At 42.9% G+C, this 26,077-nt stretch overlaps 3 protein-coding genes across 3 annotated transcripts; 2 read left to right on the top strand and 1 right to left on the bottom strand.

The window, feature by feature from the left end:
* Window positions 1–1,036: 1,036 nt before the first annotated feature.
* On the top strand, window positions 1,037–5,826 carry ogfr (opioid growth factor receptor). The gene is made up of 7 exons (XM_079741996.1): window positions 1,037–1,290; window positions 2,211–2,279; window positions 2,377–2,458; window positions 2,560–2,638; window positions 3,037–3,103; window positions 3,309–3,457; window positions 3,713–5,826. Exons 1-7 carry the CDS (start codon window positions 1,174–1,176, stop codon window positions 4,872–4,874), a joined length of 1,725 nt encoding a protein of 574 aa, XP_079598122.1. The 5' UTR covers window positions 1,037–1,173; the 3' UTR covers window positions 4,875–5,826.
* Window positions 5,827–6,370: 544 nt separating this feature from the next.
* col9a3 (collagen, type IX, alpha 3) lies at window positions 6,371–19,313 on the top strand. Its single transcript, XM_079741993.1, has 32 exons — window positions 6,371–6,499; window positions 7,431–7,499; window positions 8,649–8,684; window positions 8,775–8,846; window positions 9,057–9,110; window positions 10,783–10,818; window positions 11,462–11,485; window positions 11,788–11,841; window positions 12,618–12,671; window positions 12,790–12,831; window positions 13,000–13,056; window positions 13,160–13,213; window positions 13,376–13,429; window positions 13,571–13,624; window positions 13,726–13,779; window positions 13,927–13,980; window positions 14,093–14,146; window positions 14,249–14,302; window positions 14,471–14,524; window positions 14,687–14,731; window positions 14,823–14,876; window positions 15,083–15,136; window positions 16,155–16,208; window positions 16,322–16,393; window positions 17,032–17,067; window positions 17,228–17,272; window positions 17,499–17,531; window positions 18,074–18,220; window positions 18,326–18,380; window positions 18,480–18,662; window positions 18,790–18,867; window positions 18,989–19,313. The coding sequence occupies exons 1-32, from the start codon at window positions 6,434–6,436 to the stop codon at window positions 19,171–19,173; spliced, it is 2,037 nt and encodes a 678-aa protein (XP_079598119.1). The 5' UTR covers window positions 6,371–6,433; the 3' UTR covers window positions 19,174–19,313.
* A 1,566-nt stretch (window positions 19,314–20,879) lies between these two features.
* LOC307079570 (transcription factor-like 5 protein) lies at window positions 20,880–23,307 on the bottom strand (the record flags this gene model as incomplete). Its single annotated transcript, XM_079741997.1, has 6 exons — window positions 20,880–21,005; window positions 21,318–21,459; window positions 21,730–21,919; window positions 22,194–22,353; window positions 22,483–22,627; window positions 22,712–23,307. 6 exons carry the CDS (start codon window positions 23,305–23,307, stop codon window positions 20,880–20,882), a joined length of 1,359 nt encoding a protein of 452 aa, XP_079598123.1.
* Window positions 23,308–26,077: the final 2,770 nt, after the last annotated feature.

Consider the following 26,077-nt stretch of genomic DNA (forward strand, 5'->3'; position numbering starts at 1 on the left):
TCTATTTATATCTAACTAATGTATAAATGCCAAGTTATTGTATATTGGATGTTACAGCCATAATTTGACTCATTTGTATGATATGGGTACCATACATTGTGAAAAAACGTTCCCTGTAATCTTATTGAGTGAGTGAGTGAGTGAGTGAGTGAGTGAGTAAAATCTGTGGGTGGGAAATAAAGGACAATCCTTTTGCAGCCAGATTGTGGCAGGAATTGAATGATATGTGGATGTACATAATGTAAAAATCAACGGCTGATCACGCTCTCTCTCTACCACCAAGCATAACACTCAAAATATTTGTAGAACAGCGCCATTGCTGTTTTTCCCAACTGGAATCCCTGGCCTTGCAGTTTAGAATGGCGTCTGGTTGAGTTGCTCGCAGGTAATAGAAGGGTTAGACAGCTAGCCTGTGAGGAAGGGTTCTTTGGAGTCGAGTAGTCTTTTTCCATAAGTAAGAGGTGCCTTTTCTTAGTTCAGTGGCGCCACAAGTTGCTTGGCAGAGTTTATCAGGTAGACATCTTTTGTCTCTTTAGGGGCACCTGGATGGGGTCGGGTTCAACGTTTAATGATCTGCTGAACAGGGAACAAAAAACTGCAAAAGTAGTATTGCTGGGCCTATGAGAGCAGACTAAAAGAGTGGTAGCCTAAGAGTGGAACTTCAAGAATCTGAGGGTTTCAGTGCAAGGGAGCCACCGAAAAAATATTTTTTTCTTGTTGTTTGAGAAGGTTTTCTATGAACTTCAACTGGTAACTCTGTCTAGCCTTGTGGATTTACATCCAAACCAGTGTGACTCCTTGTTCGTCGTTGGACAATGACGTCCCCTAAATTTTAACAATTAAAAAGAAATTAGTGTCCATTGATTTCACTGTTCCTTTTTTCCCCCCGAAAATTTAACTCCTGCGGTTCTTAACCAAGTGGGCTGGCACAGCAGCTCCGTTACTGCAATCTCACGAGCATCGAATATGACGCTTACTTCACCCCGGCGCAGCCTCCTCGGTTCCGCGCTATGCCGACGTGAAAGGATGTCGGGAAGGCTGGTCGCTTGAGGTCTGGGGCTAGCACGCAGTGGGGGGATTCAACAGTGTGGCGCAACTCATGTCTTATTTTAGATATACAACTACATCGTCCGAATCTTGTGCTCTAGCTAGCCGTGGTGTGTTGGTGTAACGATGGAGGACGACTACGTGTGTGAGTACGACTCGACCTGGGACACGGAGAGTGATGGAGAAGAGCAGACCGTGGGGAGACCAGCCCGTCGACAAGATAAAAACAAACCCTGGGCGTTGGTACGTACCCCCTCTGTGTTGTTTTGGAACCGGATCGAGGGGTCCTCGTCGTGTCAGGTGTCAGACCACGGCCCGGTTAGGTGAACGGTCAGCACTAGGCCAGTTTCTTGGTCGTTCTTCTCATAGTAATTGCTAAGCTAGCTTGTTGCTAGCATGCTAGCCACTGGCATTAGCTAACTTTTCATAGGTTTCGTCTATGTACAACATTCTGCCGGGCAGTCAACTCGTTTTTATGTAGTGTTTAATTTGATCAATACCTCACTTTAGGTGGTAGGCCCATAGGAATGACATTCACGTTACCATGTTGTCCTTTCATACAAAGTCCTGTGCAACAGCGACCATCTCACAAAACGTCAATACATGGCAATACGAATGTACCTTCAACCATCGAGGGGAGACGACAATCTTAGTCAAATTGCCCCATAAAAACAACACTTTGTTTAGGCACATTGCACTAACGTTAAACATTTGAGGAGATGGGGTGTTTGTTTCCTGCATACCAGATCAACCTATCCGGTTGGTCGAGTTAGATCCTAGTGGATCTTCTGCGGTCTGGATGAGCCTGACCACACGACTACTCAAGGACAAACGAAGGAACACTTGTTTGATTAAAAATGTGTTCATTATTGGAGTATGTGTAAAGACGTTTTGTAAGACGGTTGTCGCAAAGGGCAAAGTTGAAGGATGTCCGTTATGTGTCAAAGCTAGAATGGCCTGGTCTCGATCACCATGGTTGCCATTAATGTCGGCTCGCAAATGCACATAAATAGCTTGCTTATGTTTACTCCATACAGTGTACCAAAGGTTTACTCACGAATATATATCGTATAACAATGGCAATTGTTTATTCCTTTGTCTAAATATGTTGTCTTCCCTATTGGGATATATCTGCTCTGATGATATGATTAAACTATTTCCAGCCATGGCCTCATACGTCCAGGAATATGAGGGCAGCAAAGGACATGCAAAACTACAGGCGAGGGTATCCAGTAAGTCCTAACTCAAATTCAACTATGCCCTCAAATCAATGACGAGTTAGGTTGAAATGTGTTTTTGTTTATATGCCTGTTTGTAATGTCTTTGCAGAATCTTACAGATGATGAGTGTTCAGAAGACAAAATGAACAATTTGAAGTTTTATCTAAACCAGTTTCCCTCAGCTCCTGATGGTAACTACAAACGTTCCATTACATGTGTTAAACAGTTGTTGTTTCTATTTGTATTAGTTGTCAAAGGTTTAAGGTTTACTTTTTTGTTGCTTCATTTGAAGATGTCTTCATTGAAACTTTTCATAAAGAATGGAAGACTGACTACAAGAAGCTTGAGAGAGTGCATTCCTACATCCAATGGTAATATTGAACTATTAACTATGCTTTGTTATGTAAGTTTTGATTCTTGATTTTGCCCATACAAATCTTTGATTAAAATACATTTACACTATTTAGCTATACATTTAATTGAAGGAAGCTCGCTGATGATGTTTCCGGATGTAGTGTGCAGCAGACAACATTGAAGGAGATTATAATAATAAGTATTATTATTATTATTATTATTATTATTATTATTATTATTATTATTATTATTATTATTATATTGAATTAAGATAATTCACAAAGGTTCTTATAAATAATGCCTTGATTGTAGGCCTACCCTTAATTGGTGTGTATGTCCGAAGTTGAATTTCAATTTTTACATAATGTCAGATTGTCGTATTATCCAGTAATCATTTGTCAATTCTTTGTGAAAGGCTGTTTCCATTAAGGGAACCAGGAGTGAACTACATGGCTTCAGAACTTACGAAGAAGGAGATTGAGGTGAGTGGGAGTCTTTTTGGTCCTGTTAGAATATTGGGCGTCCTTTAAGGAATTGGTTCCATTTTGAAGTATCATGTGTGTATTTAATTTCTACCACCTTTGAGTAAGACATGACATGTTATTTTATGATTTGCCAAATGTCTGTTTCTGTCAACAATATTTGCAATGATTTCATCATTTATTGAATCCATACTTTGGTTCTTAGGCATTTAAGAAGAGTGACGAGGCCAAGGGGAGACTGGTCGAGTCCTATGAACTTATGCTGGGGTTTTATGGCATCCAGTTGGTCAACAGAGAGACGGGCGAAGTCAAACGTGCTGACAACTCGAAGGAACGCTTTGTAAACCTTGAGAGGTATGTTTGTCTTATACAAACGGATCGGCCAAACTGACCTTATCTTACCATAAATCCACTTAAAGTTGCGTTTTGGTGAAATCCTATGAACAGACTATTGTCGAAAAGTCATAATTCTATAATTTTGTTGCCTGAGTTGCAGCTGTTGGGAGGATGAATGGCGTCATTTTGCCTTCAAGATGTTCCCTCATTCACAATTCAACACGGATGTTAACTCACTCTGTTGTTTGTGCTCCCTGCCTTCTTTTGTAACAGGAACATGCACAACAACCTCCGTATCACACGCATCCTGAAGAGCCTGGGCGAGCTGGGCTTCGACCACTACCAGGCCCCGCTGGTGCGCTTCTTCCTGGAGGAGACGCTGGTCAAGAAGAGCCTCGGCAGCATCAAGCGCAGCGTGCTGGACTACTTCCTGTTCGCCGTGCTGGACAAGCAGAAGCGCCAGGAGCTGGTGCGCTACGCCTATCAGAACTTTGAGCCCAAGGACAAGTTTGTTTGGTGCCCGAGGAAGATCCTCAAGCAGTTCAAAAGAGCGGAGAAGAAGCCCGACGCGGTGGGGAACGGCGACGGGAAGGAGGATCACTCATCCCGGGGGAAAGGCAAGGACGGGGAAGCAGCCGGCGGTGCCCAGAAGGAGGAAGCAGCGGCGGCGGTGGCGAGAGCTGATGGCGCTGCAGACACTCAGAAGAAGAGCGATCAGGTGACGAGTGGAGACAAAACCAAGCCGTCTGGAGCGGAGTCTAAGCCGGAAGCCGGGACTCTTGAAAACGGGAATGCCAAGGTTTTGTTAGTAGACAACCATAATGGTTGTGACACGGTCGAGGATGAGGATGCTGGTAATGTTGATGATGATGATGAAGATGATGGTGGGGATGACGACGACAATGATGATGATGATGATGAGGATGATGAGGAGGATGATGATGATGAAATGGACCAGTCAGTAAGTCCTGATCCTGTTAGGACCAATGTAGTCCCGGACAGCAGGGACACCAGTTCATCAAAAGACATCACACCAGAGACGGTCAGTGTTATAGAGTCTGAGAGGAAGGCCAAGGATGAGGGGGAGGACGGCAAGGTGCTGCAAAGCAGTACTCTAGCAGTGGACTCGGCAAATGGGCAGATGGAGGAGAAATCGGCCACCATGGCCCTTCCAATGCACACGAGCCCGTCAGCAGGCCCCAAGACAAAGCCAGAGGGCTCCTCCAAATCCTCACCGTCTCCGCCCTCTGGGAGGGAGGAGAAAATCCCCAGGACTGACTTTGGGCCAGCGGGGGACAAGAAAGCTGCGGAGGTGTCGAGCGAGTCATTGCTTAGTGTGAATAAACACACTGATGAACAGACTAATGGGAAGGGCTGTGAGGCCATGGACGTTGAGTCAAACCAGCCCACCTCAGGCCAGGACGGGAACTCATGAATATAGACCACTGGTGGACATTAGGTTGTTTCAATGACAATCGCTTAGTTGAGCTTAAATTAAATCAAATCGAATGAAATGAAATGATATATATTAAGGTTTTTTCTAGCCTTACGTTTTCCTTTTTTAAGGGGCGATTGTGTCTTTGTTTAAAAAAAAAAAAAAATAGATACTGTGGCTACATGGCTCTCCTACAAGTTCCAACCAAGAGAACAATCACTGGGACAATAGTAATAATAATAATAACTAATATTTGATATCCCTACAAAAGAATTGGTATTATAGTTATTATTCGTTAAATGTCGTTTTCTCTAAAAGAAGAACCATTTCGAATGAAATAAAAAAAGCTGTGTTTAAGTTCAGTACTTTTGCAACTGAAGACAGTTATTTGCACTGATATGTTTAGCAGATTAACTGAACTTTACTTTATTTGATTGAGACATCACAAGATATGTATTTCTGTTGAACCCGCTGTCAAATGGGGAAAATAATTGAATGTCATTCCCCTTAGAATGTTACACAATTGATATGTTTTGGTGCACAGTTGGGGAGCAAAAATTAACACTTTGCCAAAAATATAATAGACTGGTTGATTGTATGTATGTCTTGGCAGTGTATGCAATGCTTTGGTTGAAATTTCAGTATGTTGTATATTAATGCTACGTGGCTGGCTATTAATGATTTTATTAACTTTATAAAGAATAGTCTATGAGATGTTTTGCCAAAGCCCAAATCTATTCCTAGTTAATTAATTGCAATTCTCAGGAAAATCCTGCAGTAGATATCAGCTTTTGTTACATTTTCTTGTGGCTGCATTTTACTTGGTTAATGAGATGGAATACATCTCAGGATTAGCGTGACATTCAACGAGCTATGTCTTAGGCTACTAGAATCCATCTGAAGTGCAGAAGTCTAAGTTGGAAATTACTCTTTAAAACTAATTTAAAGAGGTTCTTGCCGTTTGTCAGGGCACTATCCTGAACAGCTTTCCTGTTGAATAATTAAAAAATAAAATGTTTTAGGAATTTGTATATGCTTTCATTGAGATTGTTGTGATGACGATACCGGAAGGACATCAGTTCAGATTACAAGTTAAATACTGTTCATCACTTGAGTACCGCTGTATCATACCTTTGCTTGGCATGCTACATGAAACACAGTTCTGTCCTGCATCCCATCGTCCACAGGCCTATGCTTTTATAGTGAAAGTGGCCTCTTGTGCTGGACTCCTATAGGCTAGACCTCGTCTTGACATAACACGACGACCCAGCCCACTTGTTTGGTCTCCTCCTAGGGTTGCCCTTCTCTAGCTCTCCCCCGTCCCATTGCCTCTCATCGCCCCCCCTCACCCACTTCCAACACTGTCCGAGATTTGAGTTCAGCCCCTTCAGCCGGAGGCTCGGGTTTATCTGGATTCAAAGCGGATGTCATTCAGGAGCTGTGCGTCGCAAGGTGAAGGAAGGCTCCGTCGCTGATACGGGGGGAGCTAACGAGGACCAGGGCACCGGGGTTGCATTATTTCCCGCTTCGTAATCGGATTTTAGGGGCGAGCGGGAGCCATGGCGTTATTCTCTGCTCTTGGGGTGCTCTTACTGTGCCAACTTTTGACATCCTCTACAGCCCAGGTAAGGGTGGTGGTGGTGCACCTCCGAACGAGACCACAGCCCGTCTTTAAAATAAAGATATAGCTTCTGTTTAACTACCTAATCTAAGCCCTATGATGCCATTCATGTAGTGCCTGATAAAGTCGATCACTTTACCTGACTGCATTGATAACTGGGCGAGTAAATGCCGTCTGCCCTACTGGCCTGATTCAAAGGCTGTCAAAATCGAATTAAATGTGGATTAAAGTTATACCTATTACTGTATCGCTTCATAGCGATACAGTTGACGCTTTATAGAGAAGAGCCCATATAAAACATAATCTATAATAGGTTATATTTTGTTAACATCAATAGACCTATGCATTATTGGCATTTAACATTAAACATAGCTCAGAGGCCCTGCTGTGCTTTTTTGTCAATTGTATGGACATTTTCTATGAATTAGGACCTTAATGGTCCGCAGGTGGTAACTCAGTGAGTCGGTTATGTTTGTCCAGACCTATGGAATGTTTTCTTTGGAGAGCGGCAGGCCTACCGGGCGCATAATACCATCTTTGTTCCTTGATCCAAATCAACTATTGGCTATTTCAAACTCAGAGAGATTGAAGAGAATAACACATTACCAAATTAAATCATTGTTTATTATTATTGTGTATTACATATATATAGCATTTGTAGCCCATGTATATTCATTATATAGTAATGTCACATTTTAGTGTCATAACTACGCATGCGTATTTGAGTCCCAATTAACATTACTTTATTGTGTAATTTTATGATACAATTTCCTAAATTATTAATGCTTCTTGAACCAGTTAAAAGTTATCTTATTCACCCGTCTGGACCGAATCGAAGGATAAACTGTTGTTTCTTACTCAGTAATGATCAATTACAAAAAACGTAAAGGCTGACGATTTCCAGCAGGTGATCAAGGAATGATTTTGCTTTGTAGAGACCTGGACCAAGAGGGGCAACCGGGCCCCCAGGACCTCATGGTCCCCCGGGGAAGGATGGCACTGACGTGAGTGAGGCCGCTCCAGCTGCTAGTCAGCCCTGACTAGCACTTTGGTTTTCAGATTATATACGTTTTAAATATATCTTAAGATTTTAAGATATTGCAAACAAGATATTTATCAAAGGACACCATCAACAAAATGTGTTTCGATGTGTGTGTGGAAGAGAAAGAGAGAGAGGGAAAGTGAGAGTGTGTTTGTGTGAATAAAGACAACCGTTCTAGACATAATGTCCAATGTATGGTTGTGCAACAAGTGGTTCCACACATCTTATCCAAACTGCAGCCTCTCTTATGTTACGTTATGTTACGGTCCCTTTATTTATTCCTGTGTCTACCATATTTGGTCACATTGGCTCCTCCTCCTTTCCGAAACCATTGCCCCGCCCTCCAGGTGTTGACACAGGGATGTTGGTGGTATTTACTCTCTGGTAGTCAATGTACGCATGGTTTTGGCTGAGTGGATATGATGGGAGGCTTGACAACCTACTGAGGTGGGAGCATGGCTCCAGAAACACATGACCAAAACACAGCTGGCCAATGTCAGAAGAATACTGGTATGTTGGAAGCTGTGAAAGAAAAGCTTTCTATGAAGACATAGGGAATCTCAACTACAGTGGTTGCTTACACAGCAAACCAAACCAAAGAAAGGAAAATGGATAATGAATTAATTAATCCATGTATTGATTATGGTCTATCAAAGGCATTTCAAGGAATAGTACTAATAAATAAAAGCAAAAAAATGCTTTTTAAAATCTCCGGTTCAGCGTGATCCTTTGCCTCTGGTTATTTCTGTTGCTGTAGTCTAAATGAGGAGTGCTCAGCCACACAGAGGGTCTATTCATTGATGCATTCCCCAGTCCTATGAGAGCATCTAAAGTTTCACCTCCGAGCTCCTCCCTGTCCGTACACACGCTCCAGCCAACCTGGAGCTTTCATCCTGAAGACCGCCTGGCAGGGGGCGGTCCCTGATCCAGATGCTCACCAAAGCATCCTTTATTCATGATAAGATGAGGACATATATATATATGTCCCCATCTGTTGCAGTCTTTTATCAGAGTGATGATGCTTTTCAAATGCTAATTATAAATACAGTGTGATGTGATGCTTATTTCATTGATTTCTCTGTCTCCTTTCTCCTATCTATATTGACCACAGGGGAAAACTGGCCCTGCTGGACTCTCCGGAAAAGCTGTAAGTTAACATCCACATAATGGTGTACGCAGAACATGCATCTGATTTGGTTTATTCACCTTGTTTTCTCCTCGTCGTCCTTCTGTTCAGGGTCCTAAGGGGAAAGCAGGTTTGCCGGGTGGACCTGGGAAGCCGGGACTCCCTGGACTTCCAGGGGTAGATGTAAGTCTCTTCAGCAAACAAAAACAACCCAACTCCATGCCTATGACATGAACGTCTAGCAACACTTTCTCACAAAAGGTTTAAACCCCGTGAGGCTAAATATCTCGCACTAGAGGCAACATTCACATGATATCATGCACATTGATTTGTGTTGTAAAATGAGTGGATAGGATAGTCTATGGATAATGATTTATTATCATGCGCCCTCAGGGTTTGACCGGCCCTGATGGCCCCTCGGGGAAGGACGGCCCCCCAGGCGACGCGGTAAGTGACTCTCAGGACACACACCCTGGTTGTACCCTACCTGACATCCCCTTCATTATGTCTCTACACTTACATCGATCTACCAGCTGCAATTAAGCAGGAAAACACCACACAGAATAGTATTATACTCACACACACATGGCTACACACGCCTGTTCTCAGTTGGAGTGATTTGTAGCTACAATCATCACAATTGTGATAAGTGGTGTAAAAAAACAACAACTGCGTGCTGTTAGATATGGGTCCTCGGTCATGCAGGGATAAGGCCTCCCAGTTTTCCTGTCTCTCTGGATTTACCCAGACGGTTGGTGCGCTTGGTGGGAAGGTTTTTAATGAGGGCAGACCCAATCGGATTTGGGCACTGCTGACTGCTCCCTCTGTCCTAATCCTGTATGGAATGCACCCGGCTGCCCACCTCCACCAGGTACTGGGGAGAGGGGTGATCTTTGGCCCTGGGGCTGAGAGTGCCGCTGCTCACATGATGAAACAGATGCCTTATACGGTATATTGGAGTCACCTACTTCTTCACCTGGTTGTGAACACACAGCCATGCCATAGAAAATCCCTTGCATTCCAGCTAATTATCCCGAGCTAAACATGAAGTACTCGGCAACAGTTAATGCTTGTTTTTACTAGGATTTGTGCTGTTGGAAACTGGCTGGTAGGGTTTACAGTTGAACCTTTATTATGTGAGGTTAAAACAAGGATAAGTGATGACACCATTGATAAGCCCTTGCCTAATTGAGTTAATGCCACCTTAATGCTCCCGTGCTTGTGTGTAGACAATATCAAAAATAATAATAAAACAATACATCCTAGAAGGTAATGACTGTGCGTATGTTTGTGTGTGTGTGTGTGTGTGTGTGCACATGTGTGTAACTGCTTGCGTGTTAGTGTGGGTGTGTGCCTGCGTGTTAGTGTGGGTGTGTTAAGTACAACAAAGACTGGTAAAATATTCTACCAAATTTGTGCATTTGTGCAGCCGCCTGCGCTCTTGTTTCGTTTGCACAACGAGGAATGCAGAGACTCCCGACCACACAGCCATGTGAAGACGCACTGTGCACTTCTCACCACACAAGAAACCCAAATACAGCCAATGAGAATGCAGGAATAGGATGAAGGAATCAGTTCTGTAGGTTGGAGATTTTAAAATAGGAAGTGAAAATTACTTTCAGTTTAAAACTGCCAATCCACCCAGAGTGAAATGTAACTTCAACTACATAATAATTAAGACAAATGGATTGCTGCAGGGAGACAATTACCAGGTGTAATGGTTATCACCTTTTCATATTTATTTCAAGGAGTTTTTTTTGCATTTGTGAATTGGTATTTTGTTTTGCTCTTGTATGTATTGATAATCATTGAGTTACAGTACTGTATTCTCATTTATGTCAAAAGTGTGACACCCCCCCCCCCCCCCCCCCCCCCAGACACACACAGTCACAGACATAAACCATTTGATCTACTTAACATACCTCATTATATATGATATAGGATACACCCTACAACTTAGTTGTTGAGATAAATATGTTTTGTTTCTATTTAATGGCAATTCAATTGTATGTTCAAATTCATATATATACAGTAATACGGTCAATATAACTATGTTAGCATTGTCATTAGCATCCTTAGAAGATGCATCATTGTAATAATTGTCTTCCTTTTTGTGCAGGGTGATGCCGGACCCCCTGGGCCAGGTGGACCTCCTGTAAGTACCACTACCTTTAACTAAAACATCCTCTTCTGGGCAGGTCACATACTTATTTACATTTATATCCAAATATTGTAACTACTTGACACATGTGATGGGTCAGCCTGACACTGCTTTTACACGTCCTCAAATAAGGCGTTTGCAAGGGACATAAGAATGTAATTACGAAGCAGAGCGATCCACTGCTCTGAAGAGGACACAGCTATATTACAACCCAAAAATTGGGTTATACTGTTTGAAATTACGCAAATACAAGCTAAAGGAGAGAAGCTGAACATGTTTGATGAACATAAGTAATTGGAAGCCATAATTACAAGGATAAATACACATTATGTCAAATCAGTGATAATGAATGTACCAGTGAATGTACCCATCTAATCAGCGTGAAGGTGCAATGCAATCAATGCAAAATAAGTCATATGTGGGCTCTATGTGTGGAAGAAACAAGCAAGTAGAAGTCAGAAAGAAAATATGCATAATTAAATTAGCTAAGGGATAATGAGAGAGCGAAAATGTTCATCAGGTTCCCATTGAGAGGCACTAATATTTAACAGGATACAGAACAATTCAAAGCTTTGATTGCTGAACATGTGATTATGCATAATTCTGTGACTTAATTTGCCCTCCCCTCTCTTCGTAGGGCAGAGGGAGATCAGGAGCTGCAGTGAGTAAAGCTTTTTTCCTATCTGTATCTGTGTGTGTGTGTGGGCATGCATGTGTCTATGTGTCTGTCTGTGCATGTGTGTGCATGCACCATGTGTGCATTATTGCTTTAAGGAAAATAAGGACAATAGGAGAAATGACATGAAAAGAAATCGAATCTCAACCCAAAACATAAAAAAGTGCAAAATCCAATGACATTAGGTATTTATAGCATATAGTAACACCATAACTGCACTAGATTCCATGATGATTATATTCTGCTATTTGTTTCAAGTACACTTATTTCCTTTCTATTCATTCCAGGGGTTGCCGGGAACCAACGGCTTGCCAGGCGGAGTGGGACCACAGGGCCCAGCAGTGAGTATCTGAGCACGCTTCCTGAAGCTGGCTGTTCCCAGGGGGCCGTTCATCCTTGCTCTTGCTGTACTCCCACAACAGTCTGCTAGTGTATCTCTGACCCTCATTAATATATCATACAGTAAAACACAGCAATAAAAATAACCACACAAGTGGCGATGTTGCTTGAAGAAAACATGGTTATTACAGCTCCTTTGTGTGCTCAGCCTGTATGCGTTAGGTGGGTGGTGTGTGACAGAGTTCAATGGGAGAATGAACTCACCCTGGCTGCATAGACTGCGGCCTTTAGATCATATTTTTAATTGGAATTTTCGTCCAGAGAAGATTCCAAAACACACAAACAAATTTTAATTCCCGTCAGCAAAATAGCAAACAACGCAAAGCATAGAGTGAAAGCAGACAACATGTGAGTAAATAGTGTAATAAATGTATTTTATCAGCATGAAGTAAGCGTGGGGAGAGATTTTAGTAAGATACGGTTACAAGCATAACTTGTAACCTTATGTTTAGGATTTTGTCTTTTTTTTTGTCGCATTTGTGTCAGTTTGATGGGAGACTTTGCACCGTTATCTGCATTTCAATTAATTAAATCAAATATAATTTAGATTATAAGGCCTAATGCATAAGACAATTGCAGTAAAACCAAACAAGAAGATGATATGATTTTTGAGCTGCATTTCATCTTGAAAATAGAAATGTTATGTAAGAGGGCTTCAGTAGGTGAGGCTCTGCATGGTTTGCATGAACATTGCTGATGTTCTCTATTCCTCCACCAGGGCTCTGAAGGTCTTGCAGGGCTTCCTGGCCCTGTCGGCGCTGATGGACCCCCAGTAAGTGCTAATGGGGTTATGCTTTGAGACAATGGCAAGAAAAGTCAGATATTACTTCAGCACATTTGAATTATTATTAAAAGCCTTTTCCTCTTTTTCCTCTCCCACCAACAACCAGGGTCTTCCTGGCACTCTTCCTGATGGCAGTGGGGATCTTCTGGTACGTGTGCAGTGGTCTTGATTCACGCAGCTGTAAAGATAACATAAGAAAATACTTGTTGATCCCGGCTGGGAAACTCAGGTGCCACAGCATGCTACATTATTCAGGCAGCAGAGCAGTGCAGTGCTCCACAGAAGGCTTATTTGTGTCTCTGTCTGTCCTTTGCAGTGTCCCGCCATTTGTCCCCATGGCCCGCCTGGTCCCCCTGGGATGCCAGGATTCAAAGTGAGCATGTCCATCCGCGGCGGCTGTTGCTTCTCAACATTCAGAACTGATTGCAGTGTGGGGTCTCTAATACGCAATCCCTCTTCCCGTCGTATTCTTGTAGGGACACACAGGCCATAAGGGAGACAAAGGAGAACTCGGCAAAGACGGGGAGAAGGTGAGCCTTCGTTTAACACCATCGATATTTTCATTGAGCCTACTGTGTACTGCAGTCTGTGAAAAACAGCGCCATCAGCACCTGGGCAAGAAGTATTGATTTAATACAACTGTTGATAATAAGAAAATGTAAAAAATAAATATCTTATCATCTTTCTTGTAGGGTATCGTTGGACCGCCTGGTCCTCCAGGTATTCCTGGTACTGTGGGTCTGCAGGTGAGTTTACAGACTAGAACCCACCTAAAAGATGACTGGTTATTGATTAGTTATGCATATTGTGCGTATTTCTGGCATTGTGGATGAGACATTGAGGCCAGTATGAAGATGCCTTTACAACGAAGTCGGCTTGTTTTTCAGGGCCCACGTGGTCTCAGGGGCCTCCAGGGGCCAATGGGAGCTGTAGGAAACAGGGTAGGTAACATTTACAACGTGGATCACACACATGGTATTTAAGCGGGTGTTGGTGTGTATATCCTCACTGTCGTGGCTGACATGTTGTGTTCTGCCTCCAGGGTCTGACAGGCTTCAGAGGCAAGCCTGGTATCACAGGCGTCATCGGAAAGACAGTGAGTCTCTCATCCTGCTTCTAACGCACTCCAAGAGGGAATTACTGGAGGGGGGAGGGGGGGTATTAAAGTGGGATGCTGTTGCAAAACGGATAACTGCTCCCATCAATGAATAGCTGGGTGTGTGTTTCAATCTGATGCTTTCAGGGTGATACAGGAGAGAAGGGACCCCAGGGATTCAACGGACCCAAGGGAGACATTGTGAGTAGAGGACCAGGTCTCAGACACGTCTCTTAACCATCCTTTTAAAAAAAGGATTATAAATGACTTGGTTGGGGAAGCAGAGCTAGCAATATCTCCCCCATTCTCTCAGGGCAACATCGGTCCTAAAGGAGTTCCCGGTGGACTAGGACCCAAAGGAGAGCCTGTGAGTGTCTTGTTGAGTAAAACTACCTGTTTTAACACAATACATGGTTCGTGGTTTTATCCCAAAGTGGCCTGTTCTAATTAGACTTGGTTCTAACCACAGGGCATCCCCGGCAGGGATGGCAAAGACGGCACCCAGGGACTTGACGGAGAGAAGGTGAGTGACCCCACCAATCCCCCTGCTGCTAGACGTTACAGTACCCCTCTGTTGATGTTCATCAATCCGTTCATCCATGAATGTGATCCAACCAAGCTCAATACCACACGAGATGCCTCTGAGTTCATAGGGAGAGGATGACACTGTAAACGGTCTGTGTGTCCCCAGGGCGATCCGGGCCGGAACGGGGTCCCTGGAGAGAAAGGGCCCAACGGACTTCCTGTGAGTTTCACAGCGGCGGCGGCCGAGTGCCTCGTCGTGTTGTGTCATGTGTTGGTTCATCTATGAAGTCAAATGGAGACATACGTCTCCATCTCGACGTCCCTTTATTACCCTCTGAAATACAACCGCAAGCCATTTAACTTTGTTGTTATTGTGTTCCAGGGTCTACAAGGAAGGGCTGGAGGAAAGGGGTCTAAAGGGACAGTCGTGAGTGCATTATTAAGTCTGTCGAGCCACTGAGCAGAGGTAAGACCCAAGGAGAGCGCAGCCAGTCTGATTCTACCTTCTCTCGTTCCAGGGTGATGCAGGGAAGATGGGCGAAACGGGACCCTCTGGAGAGCCAGGTATTCCTGTATGTATCTGAAGGGGGAAGGGATTGACCCGTTTTAGATGATTCCATAGGATTAGATAGATCCGTGATTCAACGATAAAATATGTACACATCTCGATCAACGACAACATGCATTTTGATTGACTGGTCTAAATTGTAAAAGTTGAAGATGAGGACGGTCCAATCACTGCGCTCTGTTGATGTGCCCGTTCTGTCTTCCCCCACAGGGTGACATCGGTGTCCCTGGAGAGAGAGGAATGGCTGGACCCAGAGGAGTCGTTGTAAGTTGTCATGGTTACATGTGCCCAATGACGCAGCAGATTGCAGGGGCAATGATCGTTTGCATAGTGTGTTGCACTGTAACACTGTAGAAATACTTCTGGCGTACCTGACTTAAGTCGTTTAGATGTATAGATGTGAAGGTAAACAGCTGGTGACTTCCCTGGTCCTTCCAGGGCACAGCAGGCCTGAAGGTTTAACAGAGTCTTGGGGTTAAATAAGCATTGTGTGCCGGTCTCGGTGGAGGATTTCATTTTTCTAGCAACAAACAAACTGACGAACTTCCAGGAGCCTTTTGGTAGAAACTAAAGAGACTTGTTCCGTCAGTCGGTATCTTTGGAGCGCTGGTTGTTTGAGAAGGTGTCTTGATGACGATGGTCTGTCTATATATAGGCTTGGCTGTCTCGTTGCCAGAGGAAACGACCACGTCTTTGACAGACTTGGCCGGAAACACTATTTAAAAGTATATTTAATAGTTCTGCCTTGCTGTGAATTATGCTTTCTCAATCTTGCACGAATGCTAGAGAAGGAATGTTTTTTCAATCAATCACCAGAAAATACTTCAAAACGCAGTTACATTTGAATACAATAGAGCAATAGAATAAACTAAAATGCATAGTAGGATAATAAATACACACCTTCTATTCATAATAATAAAACATTAATATTAACGTAAATGAGAAGAACTTGTAGAATAAAATGGGGGGTCTTGCTCAGATGAATTCAGAGGTAGCGCTGGGTCAGAGGGGAGAGCAGGTATTTACATAGCAAGCATGAATAGACAGAGGAACACTGTACAATCAACACTACCCCATGCATCATGCTACCCCAGGCTAACCCTAACACATCCTGCATCACATAGCATTGCATATCTCAGGAATATGTATAATATCCGAACCAAAACCCAGATGAATACATTTCAAGCGTATTCGTTATTTGCAAATCCCATCTGTTTGGATTGTTGGATTGTTTTCCATAAGAGGCAAAGTTTCATCCTATATTTCTTCTTGCTTTCCACAGGGGGGCATCGGACCAGTGGGCAACGTGGGGGTTCAGGGAGTTAAAGGCTTCCAGGTCAGTGGTGTGAGGAGCTGCTTCTGTGGTTATGCAGGACCTATTCTGTTCCCTTGTATTATGGTGTTTTACCATTCTTCTGTATGTCATGATAACCTGCCTATGACCAACAGGGAGGTAAGGGAGCTATGGGAGACCCAGGACTTCCAGGTCCGACCGGTATCCGTGGAGGATTTGGTGAGAGGGTGAGTTTTGTTGACATAGCACCAAATAACCAATTGCAGTAACCGCACCCAATCACACCAAGCCCAACTGCAACAGTACCACAGTGAATATTCTGCAGTCAGGAGATTACCAACACTCTTTCGCCCATCTTCCAAATGGCCAGATTGCATCCATAAACCAAGTGAGCTAATCATATCGTGGATATGGAAATTGAGTGAATATAATCAATTGCAGCACACAGACCCTTTTGAAATGATTGTAGTCTCCCTTCAGACCAATATAGTACTTAGACACATACAAATAACCCAAACAATCAATATCAACTCCCCACACCGTACATGCATACATGTTGTCACAACATGGAGGTCACATACCTGTATCTAACTAGCCAAGGCCCCCCCCCCCCCCCCCCCCCCCCCCCCCAATCTCAGAGGCATGTACTCCACAGTGGGGTGGGCTAACAAGGTAGCCGTCTGTTCAGGCCCTGTTGACGGAACAAAGGCCGTCTTTATTCAGGTTCCCTTGGACCGGTCTGCATCCCATACCCCTCTCCCTGTAGCACAGCCTGCCCCATGCATACAGCCTGCTGCCCCAAGCTTCCATTTTTTTCAGCAGTTTCTTTAACTAAACATACCCTCTCGCTCTCTCTTTTCCTCAGGGCCCCACCGGAGCTTCCGGCCCTAAAGGAGAGATGGTAATGGAAGCAATATGCTGGCATAGAAACTCTATTGGTTAATATGTGCAAGGCATTTGTTCTCATTTAAATCAGCCCTAAAGGGACTCTGTCTCTGATATTACAGTTTAGGTAACGATCGGGTCTTGTGCTTGATCAAGCCTCTTGTGTTTCTGTTTAGGGCGTGGCAGGAAGTGATGGTTTGCCGGGAGAGAATGGAGAACCTGTAAGTATAGACTCCATATTTTGTAGAGGCAGGGCTAGTGTGCAATGCACGGTTTACCGTTGGGCTTTAATACAGAGTTATCATTCTTATGTACCATTGATTTGGTCGTGGGTCTTATGACAGAAAATTATGAAAATAATTGATAATCAATTATGTATTACATGTATCATGTATTATTTAATGTGTAATTATGTGGTAAACTATGGATGCTGTTACTCTTTTCCAGGGTCCATTTGGACCAGTTGGTCATAAAGGAGAGGTAAATCCACATATTTTACGTTGCATTATTAATGGATCAATTTGTATTTGTGCTTTTCTTTTTTGTAATATCAACCCCATCAATTTATCAGGTTACATACGCTTTCTGTTCAAATGGCAAAACAAAAACGATTTTCAGCTTTGTACTGGTGCTAATTTCCTCAAATGGCCTAACATGATTCAACCTCACATTCCAATTGTAAGAGGATTAATCGGTTAGAGTTGTTCAGCATTAGCCTTCAGTATTAAGTCTCTTCACTGCAATGCACCAATGGGGATTCACATTAAGCCGTAGAGCAATTAAAGTAATTACAGAAACAGCACTGATGAGTCTCTATCTCATTGGTTTTGCTGTTAGCGTTAACCAAAGTAATTATGAAGCAACAATGCACCTTATGAGAATTTTCACTCAAGGTGTTAAAGGGTTGAAGCATAATGAAAGTGTGTCTTTGTACTATAATAAAATGACAATTTCATCCCTGAAAATGTGAAGAGTTGGATGCATGTGGTGCGTGATCATTTTCATTGTTTAATTGTTCTCAGTCAGGAAAGCGTGGTGAGCTGGGCCCTAAGGGCGTGTCGGGGCCACAAGGAGAGCTGGGGGCCAGAGGGGTCCCGGGAAAACCTGGACCAATGGGCTTCCAAGGAGAACAGGGCCTGCCTGGGATTGCAGGAAAGAACGGCGTACCTGTGAGTGTTGGTTGGTCACCTCAGAGGACAAATATGTAACGCTTGCCTCGTCAATGCATTGTGAGTTTGCTTTTGAAAGAGATAACCGCAATGTTTGTGTTTTAGGGTAAACTGACAAGTGAACAGCACATCAGAGAGCTGTGTGGCTCCATGATCGATGGTGAAGATCTGAACCTCTCCTGTCCATTCATACCAAAAGTCGGACACAGGCGACCAAGCAGCTCACACTGTCTCTCTTCCATCTCCTTCCGTTCCGCAGATCAAATCGCCCAGCTTGCGGCTAACCTGAGGAGGCCCCTGGCACCTGGTGGGGTGGGCAGACCCGGCCCTGCAGGACCCCGAGGGATGCCCGGTGATACCGGCTCCATCGGACACCCTGGTACCCAAGGACCCCCAGGGTACAGGGGACTTCCAGGAGACCTCGGGGACAACGGCCCCAGAGGTAAAACAAAAACGTATATCATAGAAAAACATTGACGGAAGAGTGGATTTATTATTTTTTATAATTACAACTAAAGTAAAATACCTTTTGATAATAATTAAATTAAATATCTTAATCTCCCCAACAGGTGAAGTTGGTACACAGGGTGACAAGGGCCCTCTTGGCAAAGCTATCGAGGGGCCGGCTGGAGACCAGGGCTACCAAGGTTTGAGACCTCGACAGATAATACTAATGTTGATATGTCTAGTTATAATGGCTGCTTAATGCTGCTCCAAAAGCGTCCCACTCGTGTACTTGACTTCACCTTGACATACGTTTGTTAACAGGTCTTCCGGGAGTTGCCGGCATTGTGAAGGACGGACGTGATGGCGCCCCCGGAGACCCCGGGGAGCCTGGAGAGCCAGGCCGGGTAGGTAGGACTGGGCACCATGGCACCCCTGGAATCTGTGACACATCAGCCTGCCAGGGCGCCTTGGTGGCCGGGAAATCCTCCAACCCCAAGAACCATTAGACGTAACCCCCCCCCCCCCCCAATCCACGACGGGGGACCGGAGGAGGACGAGCGGAGAAGAAGAGACACGTCGTCACACACATTCCCTTCATGCGTTAATAATTGAAGACGGGGTTTCGGCGGAAACGAGGGAAACATCACGAGCGGGAAGAGAACAAAAACGCAGCTGAGAGACTAAAAATATTGATCACATCAATGAAACAGACAAGAGTGAGACGAGGGTGCAAGACAACACCTGCGGCGCAGCCATTACAATCGGCAGATAACGACAATAGCCTGACTTCGAATGACTCATCAGAAAGTGGCCGTAGTAAATTCATTTTTCTAAATCCTTGGTTTGTAAAAAATAACACCAACCGTTACCCCCCGTAACAGATGGTGCTCTTCAGCAGTACTGTGATTGTCCTTTATGTACAAGTATCACGGTCTATGAATGGTCATTCCAGGTACCATTCCATTTACCTCAAAGGTCAAGATACACAATGTAATATATAGATTGGTGCCAGTGTTGAGAGGCTAATCATGACTATTTGTAATTTTGTAACTAAAATTAAAAAAGGAAAACCCAAGGCCCAGAATTTTTGTATATTAATGCAAAAGATTTCTAACTCTTACTAGTCTTTTTTTTTGCAGTCTAGGTTTTTATTTTTATGTGTTTTATTACAGCTTAAGTTCATACAATTTCCCTTCAATCAAGTTTTGATATTTAATTATCTAGGATGTGGATGACGAATTGAGATTGTAGCTAGAAGAATTGATGGAAGTTTTCTTTTTTCAGTTCACCAATGGCCACATCCACTATGTAATACTGGTGCAGTACAAATTAAATATACATACGTTTAAATAATATTTATTATTGGTGGGTGACTGTTGTATGTACAGTAAGATGCTACAGCGTCATGTTGTGAGAAATAACAAATAAAGCCACTTTTCAGTAAAACATTACTCTTCTGTAAATCAAGATAATCTATACCAATCAACCCATAAAGAATAAAGCGAAGCCATTACATAAAAGCAGTAACATTTACTTTCAATTGAATACAACCAGGACAGAAGAATCACATTAAAAATGATTGAACCTTTTATTTAAATATTTGCTAAATGTTATGGATGTACAATGCAATTGGATTCTGTTTCTTAAATTCGCACCTTGGAGTAAAATATCATGACTGATAATACTATAAATAAGTTTCGAACACCCTGTAATTTGTCTTTCAATGCGAAACAGTGCCACCTGCATATCACATTCCGCAATGTCCTGTAAAAAGCATTTCGGCACCCAAATGTAATTTTTTTGTCCTTTTTCCAGAAAATGGACGGTAATTCATAGTAACAAGACCTGCTGAAGGCACTAATGCTTACCGTCCGCAAAAAAGACCCCTACTAAATGGATACCTTACCTTTCAAAAATAACAATTATTCTGCATATGTCTGATAAAGGTTTGAATACAAATGCATTAAATAGTGTACATTTGGAAAATGGGGAATACATATATTATAATAACATACAGGAAAATCTCAAAATAATAATGCAATAAAGTAATAAGGGATATTGCAATTTAACAATACATCCTCACACATTTTCCTTGAATTTGTCTTTACTTGATACTTTCTGGTCGAAAAGCAACGTTGATGAAACCTCAGCCACTAAGATGTGATATCAAGTCATAGATATATGGATAACTAAAGAGAGCAGTGTTGGGGTTTTACTGTTCTGCTGCCAGAGCAGTGCTTGCTGTGCCTGCCATCTCCTGGTGGAGGTGGACGTGGTCCGAGTCTGTGCTGGGCTTCTTGCGGAGGCCGGTCGTACCACAGAAAGTGCTTTGGAAGTTCTGGGTCAAAAGCAACAGAGAGAATGCTGTAAAGCTAGTCACCATCCGACAAATTCATAATTCATACATACTTGTGCGAGCCAACCATCTACAATATATATATTTTTTTTTAACTTTTCAATTTATTTGTAATTACTGATTGTATGTTTCTTAAAATATATTTTGCAATAGGGACATTAGGTCACTTAGTCCATCCTATGATATTGAGAAAGTACAGAGATCTTGCCCCTTCATTAAAAGTAAGGTGATCATGAAAGGATTTGAATGGTTATCCATTTGAGGTCATTATAACAGATTGATAATTCAGGCCACCTCTTTGGGTGAGTCTCCGTACACCTCCTCGATGTACTTGAGGTAAGCCACGGTCCACTGCAGAGTGGAGGCTTTGTCCGTGTCTGGTCTGCAGAAGGGCACCAGCGTGTTCAACTCATTGCAGCACATGCGAATCCGCCTCCTGCACAACAGTTGCCGAAATACATCAGAATTAATTAATTAAGTAATTCCATTCACTATCGAAAAAATAAAAGTAAGGAGGAATTACAATACGACAGATGCTCGACACAAACTATACAAATTCTTTGAGCAAATGTTTGCAAAGTAATCTTATTCCATATTAAGCATTTACTTTCATTGAAGTCCTGTTCTGTTCTTTACTGTTAACCAGGACTCCAGGGTTAACAGCTGATACTTGTAGTAGAGATGGTAGTGCTGTACTCCTGCCTACCTACGGTCCCTCTCTTTGCTGTTATGTTTCTCTCTGCGTTGGCTACTCTCAGCCGGGTTGCCTGCCTTCTTCCTGCCACTCCTCCCTACCTCTACAGCGGCTCTAGGGCCTTCTACCTGAGGGGCCACATTTGGACCCCTCAGGATCTGGGACCGAGTGCGCTTTACAGGGGCTGTAGGCACCGCCTCCCCTACATAAATGATGAAGTGTCCGTTTAAACATGCCTCTCATATATAATCGTATATTATAAGTAAGAACAATATATGATACATTTGACGTGTAATAATACATATATACATTAATATATAGAGAAAGTAAGAACAATATTCAATACATTTCATGTGAAATAATACGTATATAAAATATTATACATATAAAGTAAGAACAATATATAATACATTTGAAATGTAATAATACATATATAAAAGATGATATATAGAAAGAAAGGAATAAGTAATTCTTACTTTCCACTTTAACCCATTCCTGTTCTTCTGTTTGGTTGGTGCAGTTGACACACTGCCCCTTAGCAGCCTCTTTCTCTGGACGATAACTTAAAAAGTTATTTGCATTGATCAGGCCTTGATGCTTGTTGGGTTCAACAATATGTGAAATATGTCCGAAAGCCTGAGATGAACATGAAAAATAAAGCGGGGGGGGGGGGGGGGGGGTATTAATTAGTGAACAATGACTAAGAAAACGCTTGGAACAGAATAATACAATTGTTAATATTTAGGTTTGTACTTGTCCACACACGCCAGTGATTGGGTTGAACAGGGCCCCTCCGTATGGGTTTGAAAGCTCAATGGGATTAGTTCGATCAGATTTCATCCACTTCTGCATTTGTTGATGAATGCTTGCTTCTTGAGATTCAGTGGATTGCTGAAGCATCGTCAAAAAACTAGGAATTGAACAAAACATAACTTTCACACAATAGCATTGATCATTCCACCATTTCACAATGACAATCATAGATTGCTCATACTTGGTAAGAACTGCCGTCTGGGTGTCCTGCTGTCTGGGGATATCCTCGGCCATGCAGCTAAACCTCTTCTCCAGACAAACTCTAGCAGAGGAATGGGGTCGGTTCAGTGAGGATCCACAACCGTGAGCAGGTGCTCCGGTCAGGGTCTCACCGGCTTCCCGTTTAACTCTAACAAGCACAGAGCCTGGCACTTCTCCACAAGTGGTAGGAGTTTTTTCTCCTGAGTGGCCACTTCCACTGCAGGAAATTACCATGGCCAGTTCCTCTATGTCCACCGTCTCATTCAGCCTCAGATCTGGGATAACACATTGCTCATCGTTTGAGGTTGAAAGGTCCATCGCTTGGATGGTCGGGGAGGTAAACATTTTTGCCGATCCTGGATCATATTTAGCGATCGCAAGTTGAGTGGTCGCAGGTTGAGTGGTCACACTGAGGCCGAATATAGTGGCGGGGAATCGGACGTCTACGCCGTCATGCTCCGCGGCCTGCCCGTCCATCTGCGTCTGGAGGAGGTGCTGGAGGTGTGTGTATTCACCTTCCGACATCTCCATCAGGTTGATCTCAGTGCCCAAAAGCTGCCCCATGTCATTGGACATGGTTAATCTAAAGAGGGGTGAACAGAGCAATATGTTCTCAATTACGACACGTTTACGATCTGTTGTTAAAGATGGCGTCCGTTTCGCGCCGTGAGCTCGTCTCGCGCTGATGCGGTTATTGTTAGCTCGATTAGCTAACGTTTAACCTTATTTATCTTCATAATATCTGACTACATCGACCTAAGAGCGTGGTTGGGTTTGGAGTTGTACCCAGTTCATGGTCATATTACAATATTTGGACATTGTAAATAACATATTAGCTATGCGTATGTATTGCGAAATCACGGTTTTTCACAATCGATAAAGACAACGAGTTGATGAAATCCATTTAAATGATCAGACAGATCTAAAGGAACTTACCAGAGAAACTTAATTTTCCAAGGGTACAAATTGTACACTATTTAGAGATGTGAACAGGTTGTTGAATTGCACTCAAAGTCTAATAAAAGCCTATCGACTGCAATGCATGTTAGTAGATTCTTGGGGGTCAAGTAAGAGTGCCAGCAACTGGTGGCAACTGACGTCCTCGGTGATTGGTTCATGAACGGTCTGCGCACCCGATCACAATCCAACCTGAACCTCACTGTCAGAGTGAGATAAAACATCTAGTCCAATTATGAAGGCGGAGCACTGCCAGGCGTTTTGAAAGACCCCAGATATTTGTATTAAATACGTTTACAATGTTTCTATATTCAGTGAAATTAATTATGTCTGTTTATATATATATATATATATATATATATATATATATATATATATATATATATATATATATATATATATAATATTTACTTAATATTCAATCCACATGACTAGTTGTGCCGAAGGGGTTTGGATCTATGCTGAAATGTAATGAAATATATATATATATATATATATATATAAAAGCCTGTATATACATTTATAGGTTAAAAAAATAATTGAATATATATAGATAGATCCTAACAACTCCCTGATCATCACGTAGAAAATTGAAAATCAAAAACTGTAAAAACAAGTATAAAACAGTGGAAAATTCAAATAAATATAAATTTGTTCTCATAACACTTTAATGATTTCAATATCAAAGGACAAAACATTTAATTAAAACATTATTGGTTGAGTTAAACATGTATACCAGATCAAGGCTACTGTCCTGAAACTATGGCGATGTTGAGAAAATATAAAATATATTTTTGCTTTACTTAATGAACAAATAAACTTGAAAAACCATTTGCATTACTTTTAGTAAGCAATATATTTGAACATCAAATCTGAAACAAATATGAATTCAAAGAATGAAGGGCATATTAACTTAAAAATAAACATTCAAAAATAAAATACACTTGTGGCGATATCTACATCAAAAAGAGTTTGACCATTTACATGGGTTTTTACAATATTACAATGACTTTTCAATGCAAGGACTACAACTATAGACAAATGTTTGCTTGCATTTCTATGCCTTCGACCTTGTGATGTCATCTAGCTCCCTTACTGTCCATGGGGGCATACATGTCATTCGGTTACGTTTTTCTCAACTGGCTCTTCACCTGTCTTTTTAGAATTCTTATCCGAGTCTGTTTCACATGTCAAAGGGTCAATGAGTTTCTCATTTGGGTTGTCCTCCTTGTTAATTGGACCTGAAGTTCCTCTGCTTATGCCAACAGGTGTTCTATTCCAGTCCCTTCCATGAACAAAAACATTGGGTTTGTGTATCAAACGGTTTGGAGGGCGAATGAGACCTGTGGGCGTAGGTAGTAGAGGTGTTTTATGTTTCAAAAGTCTGTTTGCTGATTTATTATGTGGGCTGTCAAAATTAAGATGAGGGAGGCCTCCAATGCCTTCAGTTGGACTCAAGGTTTTGTTGACAGGTGACTGCCCATGTGAACCTAAACTTTCGATTTCAGGCACTTTAGGTTGAGGTTTGAGTCCTGGGCCCATTGACTTCAGGCCTGGTGATCGGCTCATACCTACCCCTTTGTTGAAATCAGAGTCCAGACCTCTTGGATCTAAATCCCTGCTGCCCTGTGAGGGTGGACCTCCACTTCCTTGTTCAGAAACAAGATCCTGATTCCTCTCTGGTCCTCTCCTATTAGGCCACGGATCTGCCACATTTGGACCTCTGAATCCCCCCCTAAAGCCTGGTCTACTGCCTGTCCCACGAGCACCATGGTATTGTCTGTCAGAACCCTCAAGCTCTGATTCACGATGGTCTTGCTGCCAATCTTCAATTGGATATTCACTGTCACCTCCACCTCGATATGGCCCCTCCATATTTGGCCCTCTCCCATCAGGCATGGGTCCCTCTATAGCTGAACCCCTCCTATAAGGCCTTGGCCCACTACAGGAATCTTTGTTTGGCCAGTCTTGATTAACACTACCCCTGAAGTCTTCAAAATTGGCAAATTCTGGTCCCCTACCAGACCCTGGGCCCCCTCCTCTCGTTTCTTGCCCTGGCTCTATACAGTCTGGACCGCCTGGGCCTCTCCTAACAGGACCACTTCCCCTGAAGTTTGGCCCACCTCGTCCTCTCCTTTCATGACCTCTTCCCCTGAAGTCTTGCCCACCTGGCCCTCTCCTATCAAGAACAGGTCCCCTGAAGTCCGGACCACCTGGTCCTCTCCTATCAGGCCCTGGTCCCCCAAAATCGGTCCCATCTGGCCCTCTCCTATCCGGTTCCTCTCCCCCAAATTCTGAACCACCTGGCCCTCTCCCATCTGGACTAGGTCCCCTGAAGTCTGGCCCACCTGGCCCTCTCCTATCAGGCCCGGGTCCCCTGAAGTCTGGC

The sequence above is a fragment of the Pollachius pollachius genome, assembly GCF_949987615.1.
Source record: "Pollachius pollachius genome assembly, chromosome: 8".
Taxonomy (NCBI): Eukaryota; Metazoa; Chordata; class Actinopteri; order Gadiformes; family Gadidae; genus Pollachius; species Pollachius pollachius.

Bases quoted from the DNA above. Each gene is read 5' to 3' on its own strand.
- ogfr (XM_079741996.1), top strand. From the start codon at position 1,174: ATGGAGGACGACTACGTGTGTGAGTACGACTCGACCTGGGACACGGAG. The intron at 2,280-2,376 runs GTAAGTCCTAAC...ATGTCTTTGCAG, and splicing joins ACTACAGGCGAGGGTATCCA to AATCTTACAGATGATGAGTG. The intron at 2,639-3,036 runs GTAATATTGAAC...TCTTTGTGAAAG, and splicing joins GTGCATTCCTACATCCAATG to GCTGTTTCCATTAAGGGAAC.
- col9a3 (XM_079741993.1), top strand. From the start codon at position 6,434: ATGGCGTTATTCTCTGCTCTTGGGGTGCTCTTACTGTGCCAACTTTTG. The intron at 17,273-17,498 runs GTAAGTATAGAC...ACTCTTTTCCAG, and splicing joins CGGGAGAGAATGGAGAACCT to GGTCCATTTGGACCAGTTGG. The intron at 17,532-18,073 runs GTAAATCCACAT...AATTGTTCTCAG, and splicing joins CAGTTGGTCATAAAGGAGAG to TCAGGAAAGCGTGGTGAGCT.